The following is a 10,299-nucleotide window of genomic DNA, read 5'->3' as shown; positions in this document are numbered from 1 at the left end:
ATCTAATATTTTATAGGAACATTGATATGTAATTTCTGTCCCTATTCACTTGTGTCTCCCAAATAATATGTTGATTAGAAACCCATAACATTTCCCTGAGATATTGATATATATCTAACAATTAGAAGAGTCAGATTTAAATGACAATTACAAAATATTACCAAATATTATCATATTTCCATAAGAGTGATACATTTGATCATTCAGTTATTTTTAAAGACAAAGGAGAAGTTGTTGTCCTGGTGAAATCTCAAAAACAAATGGTATATCTGAAAAGCCCTGAATGTGCTCTTTACAGGACATCCAGACATTAAAACTGTGACATGTATGGTCTCATAGCAATTCACTTAAATATAATATCAATATAAACCTTGACAGTGGCACCCGGGATATAGATCAAATCCACAATCTAAAGAGGGGCTTTAAAATAATACGATTTTCAATTGTTTAAAGTCGTTGACCAGCATTGTATTCATGCACACAAACTGTGAAATAAAAATAAATAAACTCACAAAGTCAGTTTGACATTGTTTATTAAACATCAAACTTGTACAGTGCACTTTTTTTCTGAGAGAGAGAAAATACAATAATTTCACAGAAAAGGCTATGTCATCAAAACACCATTTTGCTCCATGTAACATTTTCTCTTCTGCTATAGAAATATATCAAGCCTTTCCACAAGCACATCTTTCTGAATGACAGAGGCTAAATATAGCCTCCCAAATTAGATTTTAAATGGCATAAAACAGTACCTATCAGATTCTGTGACTGATTCAAAAAATAGAGAGAGATTAGAGGAGAAAATGCCATTTTAATTACATTACAGTGATCAGTTAAGGTCACATGTGAAGTTTAATAGGCAGCACATGAGAGCAAATGAGAAGGTGGGCATTTGGTTTCCATATAAATTTCACATTCATATTTATCTCTTAAAACAAACAAGATTCAGTTCAAACTCAGACTAATGTGTTTTTATTCAAGTTTTAATCTGTAGTGTATCTACTGTAATCAGTGTTTAAGCACAGAAACATGTTTAGGAGATTTTGCCTAAACACATCGGTCTAAGTCGATAAAAAGAGAAAATAGATATGTATTGCTAACACACAAACACAGGATAATATAGGCTAATCACACATTTAATCCCAACAGCCCCGGCCACACATGTAAAGCAAAGATACATAATCTCGATCACTGAGAATAGATTTTCATGAACAGTGGAAATGCTCAGGCCTCCTTGCGTTTTATGATCAGAGGACCAACATTGTCTCCCGTTTCCTGATTGTGTTTAGCATGTGCGCCATCACAGAATGGGAACTGTAAGAAAGAGACCAGAGAGAACAATTTCATTACAGATGTGTGACTGAAAACCACTGAATCTCACGGCTCATGTGACCAAAATGTGACTGTCCCCATTAGACTTGCTGCTGTAGTCCCAGCGTTACCCGGTTTTCGGACAATTACATTACTTGGCCACCATGGCAAACTGTCATTTAGCTTTTTTATTGAGATGAAAAAAACATTTAATTTAGTTTGACAACGGACACTACAATTATAAATGGAAAGCATCTACTCTGCTATATGCAGCACAAGACAAATCATTTCACTCTGCGGCCATCTTTGAAACGCCTCTCGGGCAGCTATTTCAGTCATTCAAGTATAGCTTCTATCTCTCTAAATGGGAAAACATCAAATTCTCCAAAGCTGCTCACCAAGCTTAATTAAATTTCATATTTGAAATTACCAATGAAATCTGACAACAGTCTCATAAATGGTGTTTCTTATGCTCACATAACATTAAAAAGGCTTTTTTTTCAGGCTAGACCAGACAATGTGCATGTGCAGTCCTTAGCGCGTGGCACTTCGTCCGAAATCAAATACTTCCCTACTACAGTATGCAAAAAATGGTATGCCACCAGAGTAGTTTGTCCAAGTAGCCTAGAAATCTAGACGCACCCTAGCGGCAGCAAATCTAATTTGCAGCCAGGGTCGTCTAGCAACTCTCCGTTGGCTTGCGAGCAGGAAAATACAAACTCTGGTCAGGCAAATCACATCGTGTATCCACCGTTTCCGGGGGGGGGGGGGGGGGGGGGGGGGCGCTACTGTAAAAAAGAATGTGGGTACAACTTCCGGTGAGGCAGCGGAAATAGTATACCAATGGTATTTTGTGTGCTAGTTAGTGAAGAGGTTAAGTGTTTAGTGTTAAGTGTTTTTCGGATCATTGGCAAGGTTTCAAAATTATAATTTGTATCATTTTTTTTTAATCAGATGGTGCCACAAGAGTTAAGTGAAGGTTACTGTGAAGCAACATTTGCAACATGAATGACACACACTTAACATTTCAGTTTGGTACATTTATTAGTTAATTAATAATATTACAATACAATAAACAATACAATTTTCGTGTCCTTAATTGTCCTTACTTTACTGACCTTCCACAAAAGTGCTGCTGCATGACTACAACAGCGTCCTGGCACTAATACATGAAAAACCCGCTGTCTGTACTTCACCTGTCACTGATGCTAGCACCCATGCCTTGTGATGGGATACGTGTAGGCTCAGGCTCGGCTCAATGTCCGCTTTTAGACCATTTCCGACAGATACTGATACGCCTCTGAGCTTTTCAAACTGCTCATCGCCTTACCATCACAGGCTACTGAATCTAGAAAATAGCTAAAAATGCTACCGTATGTGATACGAGGCCACTTCTTCACGTCATCCTCTCAACCAACTACCGCAGAGGGTAAAAGGTACTGTTGTTTCACCCTTTTGAAAGTTCGTTGAGGTTTATTTTCCTACATCGTTAAATTTGGATAGCTTGAATGACTGTCAACTGTTGAATGTCAATAAGCTATGTTTCCATCCACCTATTTTTATGCGCATTTTCGGATATTGCATCAAAAAATGCTGAATGGAAACGCCAAGATGCACATTAATTCTATAAATGCGCATAAAAAAAACGTATGCTCTCGTTTGAGTTGGACAAATGTTCTATCCGATACAAAAACGTGCGCATAAACTACGTTGAAATGCATAATGTCCCACTTGTTTACTTCGAACCGGAAGATGCTCCCACTTTTGACGCAAGGCTTCATGGGGTGTAGGAAACTTGTGGATAGAGTCGGTGGACGGGCTTAACATAATGACAGCAGAGTTGCAATGGTTCCGCGTGCTACTTGTAAACAAAGAAGCTGGAGAACAGCGGTCTTTCGAATCGGCTTTGCTCACGACTCTGGAAGACTTGTTGTTAAGCTTTTTCTTTGAGAAAAGAACAAAGAACGGCACTGAAGTCTTAAGAAAGGAAGATGTGTTCGAAGTTTTGCCGACCGATACGGCGAAAGTTTAATCTATCAACTAGCTCCGCTTCACCTTCTCCGTTGCTCTGGTTGGTTGTAGCGCTATCCTATTGCCTGCAGAGGGAATTTGAAAGACAACCGTTTATTCCGCCCCTTCGAATTGAGCCCGGCCAATGGTGAGTTCCCAGACCCAACATCTTGATGTGAGTCTGGACTTGTCAGGCTAATAGGAAGGCGAAAAGTCCCAGGATGACCTACTACTTCCGTCGAGATTCTGAAGTGGGCATACAATGGACACTTGAAAGTAATGGGTGTGCCGAAAGGTGAATTGCTACAATAGAAACTAACCCATACCCCACACCCTGACAGACGCGACCAATTATAAAGACTTTTCTTGCCTCCATTACCTTTCATTATGCCCATTACTCCAACCTGCAGATACCCACACTTGGAATATGTGAATTCTAAATAAAAGAGCCAATCAGCAGTTGGTAAAGTCATTGTGTCACTTCAGCTGCTGTTAGAAGATTCCTATATAAACTTGAGACTCGCGCATATAAATGCACATTGGCTGAACCAACCTGAAACACATGCTTTTTAACGCCATTTGAGTGCAAGAAACAACATTTATGAGGTTGTTCATATCGAATTTTATTGGTAATTTCAAATATGAAACTTGAGTGAAATGACTTGCCTAAAAGGGACTTTGGTAATAGTAATATGAGTGTACCGTCTTTGTATATCTACGAAAAGTCTTTGTCCCTATACAGAGAGTACGCTTGATCGCAAATTTGAAAGCATAAGTGAAAAGCAAGCATGCATTCAAAAGCGATTTCAATACCCCACATACAAAGATCAGGTGAAGTGAATAACACTGATTATCTCTTCATCACGGCATCTGTAAGTGGGTGGGATATATTAGACAGCAAGTGAACATTTTGTCCTCAAAGTTGATGTGTTAGAAGCAGGAAAAAAATGGGCAAGCTTAAGGATTTGAGCGAGATTGACAAAGACCAAACTGTGATGGCTAGACGACTGGGCCATCTCCAAAACTGCAGCTCTTGTGGGGTGTGCCCGGTCTGCAGTGGTCAGTATCTATCAAAAGTGGTCCAAGGAAGTACAGTGGTGAACCGGCATCAGGGTCATGATGCACGTGGGGAGCGAAGGCAGGCTTGTGTGGTCCGATCAAACAAACAAGCTATTGTAGCTTAAATTGCTCAAGAAGTTAATGCTGGTTCTGATAGAAAGGTGTCAGAATACACAGTGCATCACAGTTTGTTGTGTATGGAGCTGCATAGTCGCAGACCAGTCAGTGTGCCATTGCTGACCCCTGTCCACCGCCGAATGCACCCACACTGGGCCTGAGAGTATCAAAACTGGACCACAGAGCAATGGAAGAAGGTGGCCTGGTCTGATGAATCACGTTTTCTTTTACATCACGTGATGGCCGGGTACGTGTGCGTCGCTTACCTGGGGAACACATGGCACCAGGATGCTCTATGGGAAGAAGGCAAGCCAGTGGAGGCAGTGTGATGCTTTGGGCAATATTCTGCTGGGAAACCTTGGGTCCTGCCATCCATGTGGATGCTACTTTGACATGTACCACCTACCTAAGCATTGTTGCAGACCATGTACACCCTTTCATGGAAACGGTATTCCTTGGTGGTTGTGGCCTCTTTCAAGTCAAGTCAGTCAACTTTATTTATATAGCGCTTTTTACAATGGAGATTGTTTCAAAGCAGCTTCACAGTGTTAAACAGGAAAATATTGCAACAGAATTTGATTCGGCTGTATATCCGCTCTGGGGAACACGGTGATGTCATCTAGCTCATTTCAATTATCATATAGTGACAATTTAGTTTATATAGTTAATTTAGTTTACTAATTAGATTTATTTGGATGTTTAGTTGAAAATGTAGTGTCCCCAACTGAGCAAGCCAAGCCAAAGGCGACAGTGGCAAGGAACCAAAACTCCATCAGGTGGCATAATGGAGAAAAATAAACCTTGGGAGAAACCAGGCTCAGTCGGGGTGCCAGTTCTCCTCTGGCCAATTAACAAACAGTGTATGATTATTATTCTGGCAACTTTACAGGTCAGGGGTCATATTAGTTCGAAATATTCGAAAGATCGGAGGTAACATGCCGGAGACGGTACTTCTTCTTTCAGCAGGATAATGCGCCACAAAGCAAAAATGGTTCAGAAATGGTTGGAGGAGCACAACAACTAGTTTGAGATGCTGACTTGGCCTCCAAATTCCCCAGATCTGATCTGAACAAACAAGTCCGATCCATGGAGGCCCCACCTCGCAACTTACAGGACTTAAAGGATCTACTGCTAAAATCTTGGTGCCAGATACCACAGCACACCTTCAGGGGTGTAGTGAAGTCCACGCCTCGACGGGTCAGGGCTGTTTTGGCAGCAAAACGGGGACCAACACAATATTAAAGCTGCGAGCAGCGATGACGGGCTCAAGCCGGTGGCACCGCCACGCCGGTGGCATCAGCTTAACTGTGCACGGCAGGCAACAGGTATTTAAAATGGGAAAACATAAAAGGACTATGTCAAAGTCATCTGAATTCACCAAATTAACTGCAGCAGTTGGTGCTGCTATGGCCGTGAACCACAAAGGTCATATTTATGAGATCAGTTAAATTCAATTATTTACTTTCATGTCAGATGATGTTAATGGTCAATTTCAAATGAGTGCAGAATATCGTACTAATGCTGATGTTGTTTTATTCTAACACTTCTCTTCATGTGTTTTTTGAGTTACCTTAGCTACCGTTTGTGCACCAATCTTATGCCCCATAAAGCATGCTTTCATTTTAATACGGGTGGTCCAATAAAAAAAAATGTTAATAAAAAAATTAATAAATGGAGCCAAATCACAGAAACTGCAAAGATGATTTTAAAATCAGTGTCAGGTAAGAGTTAGATACGTGTCTACATTTTGTGGAAGTTTATTATAAACAGCCACTTTTAGAAAACCATGTGAAATTTACTTTTAATACATTTAAATAATATCAGTAAATAATTCCTTTAAAGACATGTGCATCATGCGTGATCTTGGCAAACACAGCACATGACGTTGTTTTTATTTCAAGTGATAGTTATTTGTGATAGCCTAAGAGAGAGTGGCAGAAAAAAAAGAGAGATGGAATGTTTTTTTATCCCGTTTCAAAACTAACACAATGCTGCCATCTTATGTTCATTGAGGGGAGGGCAGCACACACAGACAGAATAGATTATTCAAAGAAATATTTTAAATAAATAAATATATTGATCTGAAAAATAGTATAGTCCTTTTAAATTAATCCAAATTCAATTACCGAACATACGATCTTAATTTAATTTAAATCAAAATATTATTTTACAAGATATGAGAGAATTTCTGTTCCCCTTTTTTGTCCTTATTTAATCCCTCGCCATGGCAACACCGTTTGAGATATCCAATATCCGTTCGCATTTTAGCATCTTCAGTATCTTTGTTTCATGTTGACCGAGTTTGGTGGAGATTAATGAATAAATCGCCTACGAGGAGAACGTAAAAACTCAGACCCTGAATTATACAAATATTCACCTTAAAACCAAAATGTCTGACTTCCTGTTGGTTGGAGCTAATGACTGTAAATTAGAAAGTTGTCCGGCTCGATGAGGTCAATATATATACTGAGTTTGGTGATTGTAGATGAAACGAAGGCCTTCACTTTTGTCAAAAGGTGGCGCTAGAGAGCCCTTCATCCCCGCCCGTTTCTGAGGCTTTGCCCATGTGTACTGACTGACATCTCTGATGTGTGTGTTGAGTTTCAAGCAGTTTCAAGCAATTTCAAGCATGCTAAGAGCCTCAAAACAGCCAAAAGATTATTAAACTTTGACACGTTGCCATGGCAACAGTATTTGAAATTTTAGGAATCCATTTCATACGTCTCTATCTGTCATGTTTTCACATTATACTGATGAAGTTTGAAGTAAATCGGGTGAAAATAAGATGGTGATTCAAAGCATTTTTGAAAGTGACACACTTCCTGCTGCCAGTTGGTGGCGCTATAACTTTGACTCACAAAAGTCATATGTCCATGTGAAACATATGACATGTGAAAAGTCCATGTGATCGGCCTCTTACAACAAACACACAGCTGAAGTTTCATCCAAATCAGTCAATATTTGCACAAGTTAAAACACACTTCCTGTTTCCCTTTTCTCGCCATAAATTCGTTGCTTCGCCACAGCCAAACCATTTGACATATCAAAAATCTGCTCGCAATTTAACATCCTGAATATGTTCACTTCATGCTGACCGAGTTTGGCAATGATCGAAACAATGGCCTCGGAGGAGTATATTAAATTCCAGAGCATGGGTTTTCCAGACAACCCATAATAGCTCACTTCCTGTTGGGCTGACGCATAACTATGAGCACGAAAGTTGTTCGGCCCGATGAGGTCTATATGTGTACCGAGTTTCATTCATGTACGTCCAAGTGTGTTTGATGGACCAAGTTTCTAAATGCGTTCTAGGGGGCGCTGTCGAGCCCCCCTGCCACGCCCGTGTACCAGCTTCAGCCCGGCTCTGATGGCCGTGCATTCCGACGCGTGTGCAAAGTTTCAAGAGTTTTCGAGCATGTTAAGTGCCCCAAAAGTACCCGAGAAGTCGAAAAAACTAAAACAAAAAAAAACAAAAAAAAAACAAAGAATAATCTGAGGAAGAACAATAGGGCTCTGCGCCCTTTGGGCTTGGGCCCTAATAATAATAATAATAATCTGAGGAAAAACAATAGGGCTCTGCGCCCTTTCAGGCTTGAGCCCTAATTATCATGATTTTATGCCTGATCGTGTATATATATCGTCTCCCTAATGCCCGCCAAACGCGACCCCCACCCATCACCACTAGGTAATACTGGTTATGTTGTTGCAGGTTTATAACATCAGTGCGAACATTTCCTCACCATGACATCTTTCCTCACCATGACAGAAATTAATACTTTTATTCAGCATTATATTGATCAAATGTGACAGTAACAGATTTTTAGTATTACAAAAAAAAATCAAATATGCTGTTCTTTAGAACTTTCTAGGATCCTGAAAAATCTATTTCCACAAAAATATTAAGCAGTGCAACTATTTTCAAAATAATAAGAATTATTTCCTGAGCAGCAAATCAGCATATTATAATGATTTCTTAAGGATCATGTGACAGACTGGGGTTAGGGTTTGCCCTAGGGTTAGGGATATGATGCGGAGTTGTTTTAAATAGATTTTTAAATAGAATTTACAATTCAGGTGACTGACAAAAACAGAATTCTAAAACAACAAAAGACAACGACAGCTTGCAAGTGACCTGTTGCAGGTGCAGGTCAACAGCAGTTGGACCCGCCCCTGCATGATCTAAAAGGGAATGCTAACAGACAGGTTGATGAAGTTAAACACCTCCTTAAATCAATCACACCCAGTTGTATTATATGTACATAATAAACATTTCTTCTGATTTCATGAAAAAGTTGGTTTCAGGTTCACCAGGAGGAACGGTTCCTGCATTTAATGCAATATGAATTTGCTTTGGAAAATAGGCAGGCATAAACAAACCCTCACATTTCTGATCCAACTGTTTCTGTATTTTGACTGTCAATGGTTAAAAGTTAAAAGTTTGAACACAATTTCTAATGGCAGTTAGTCATAGGTTTTAATTAAGTTCTTTCTCACCTTTTTGGATCTCCAGCACCGACAGTACACGGCTTTGTCGCCCAGGTCCTCAATGTCAAACGCATGTACAACTTTGGGGTTGTCTTTTTGCAGATCAAGGTTCACTTTAGGCTTCACACATTTGGTTTTGTCGAAAAATGTTTTGTAGATGAGGATTCCCACTGCTGCAGCTCCAAATGTCACAGACACTGCAGTGATGATCTCAGCTAGAGGAGGACAGAAGAGATCTTACCATACAGACATTCTGCCGCAATTATATATGCTTGCATACGATGAAATAAAAATATTTCTAGTTAGAAATATGTCCAAATACTTAAAAAATATATAATAAAAACCTGATTAGAGTTACTTAGTAATAATATAAAATGTAGGCTATACATTTTTTACCACTCACATAAAGTCTTTTAGTCCAATAAGAATATTGTTACTTAAAATAAACTGAATTGAATTAAAATAAGTTACTAGAGATTTTACGCTATTATATGACTCCAATAACATCACAATGACAAACTGACGTTACTGTTTGAAACATTAAACGTTGAATCTGCATTAAATAAATAGGCATAACGTTAGTAACCAACCAGTTATTGAAACTAGATTGAATTTATAGAAACCTGAAACCAGAGATAGAGACCAGAGATAGTTTATTAGATTATCAACGACACAGCGAGCAAAATCAAACAGAGATACATCCAGAGACGCTCATTTAGACAACCTGGTGAAATGTATTTGTGAATAACAACTTGGAAATTTTAATTGATTTCGTTTCTTTTAAACTGCTAAATTCCGAGCATAAACAAACAGACCATACAGCGCATGAGCAAAATAGCACATTTCTACAGCACTTCTACAAAACACCTTTATATAACATCTTCAATAAGATCTTTACCTTTATGGAAGGAGTTTGACGCGCTCATGTTTAATTATTATTGTTTGTATTATTTAGTATTATTACTTGCTCATAATTTAAAGATCTTCAAGCGTCCTCAAGGCCAATGGAGAGTTCAAGATGATTAGCTGAGCGCTGCATTTACGCAAAATGCGAGTTACTGAGCAAAAGTAGGACTTTTACTTTGACATCACCTTCAGTTTGAACATGTGTGCGGTGAAGGATTAAATAAGAGTGGTCACTTTTGCACGTATAAATGAGCTTTTCAAAATAAAAGATTTTAGTGTGTAATATAAGACAGGGGTTTTCACACTGGGGTCCGGTGACACTCAGGGGTCCTCCAGAAGGTTTAAGGGGTCCCCAGAAAATATTCAGAGAATAAAAAGACAAAGCAAAAATGGATAAAGTCTTCCGAACAC

At 39.1% G+C, this 10,299-nt stretch overlaps 1 protein-coding gene across 1 annotated transcript; it reads right to left on the bottom strand.

Annotated features, from left to right (window-relative positions):
• Nucleotides 1-517: 517 nt before the first annotated feature.
• On the bottom strand, nucleotides 518-10,046 carry cisd1 (CDGSH iron sulfur domain 1). Its single transcript, XM_079842536.1, has 3 exons — nucleotides 9,881-10,046; nucleotides 8,992-9,197; nucleotides 518-1,314 (listed from the first exon to the last, which is right to left on the bottom strand). The coding sequence occupies exons 1-3, from the start codon at nucleotides 9,906-9,908 to the stop codon at nucleotides 1,225-1,227; spliced, it is 324 nt and encodes a 107-aa protein (XP_079698662.1). The 5' UTR covers nucleotides 9,909-10,046; the 3' UTR covers nucleotides 518-1,224.
• Nucleotides 10,047-10,299: the final 253 nt, after the last annotated feature.

This window comes from Gobio gobio (genome assembly GCF_949357685.1).
Source record: "Gobio gobio genome assembly, chromosome: 18".
Taxonomy (NCBI): domain Eukaryota; kingdom Metazoa; phylum Chordata; class Actinopteri; order Cypriniformes; family Gobionidae; genus Gobio; species Gobio gobio.
This window is presented reverse-complemented; position numbering and strand designations above follow the sequence as displayed.

What these genes read in the sequence shown, in the direction of transcription:
- cisd1 (XM_079842536.1), bottom strand. Translation starts at nt 9,908, where the DNA reads ATGAGCGCGTCAAACTCCTTCCATAAAG. An exon ending in GTCAAACTCCTTCCATAAAG is followed by an intron (nt 9,198 to 9,880) that starts GTAAAGATCTTA and finishes GTCCTCCTCTAG; the next exon opens with CTGAGATCATCACTGCAGTG. An exon ending in GGTGCTGGAGATCCAAAAAG is followed by an intron (nt 1,315 to 8,991) that starts GTGAGAAAGAAC and finishes TCTTTCTTACAG; the next exon opens with TTCCCATTCTGTGATGGCGC.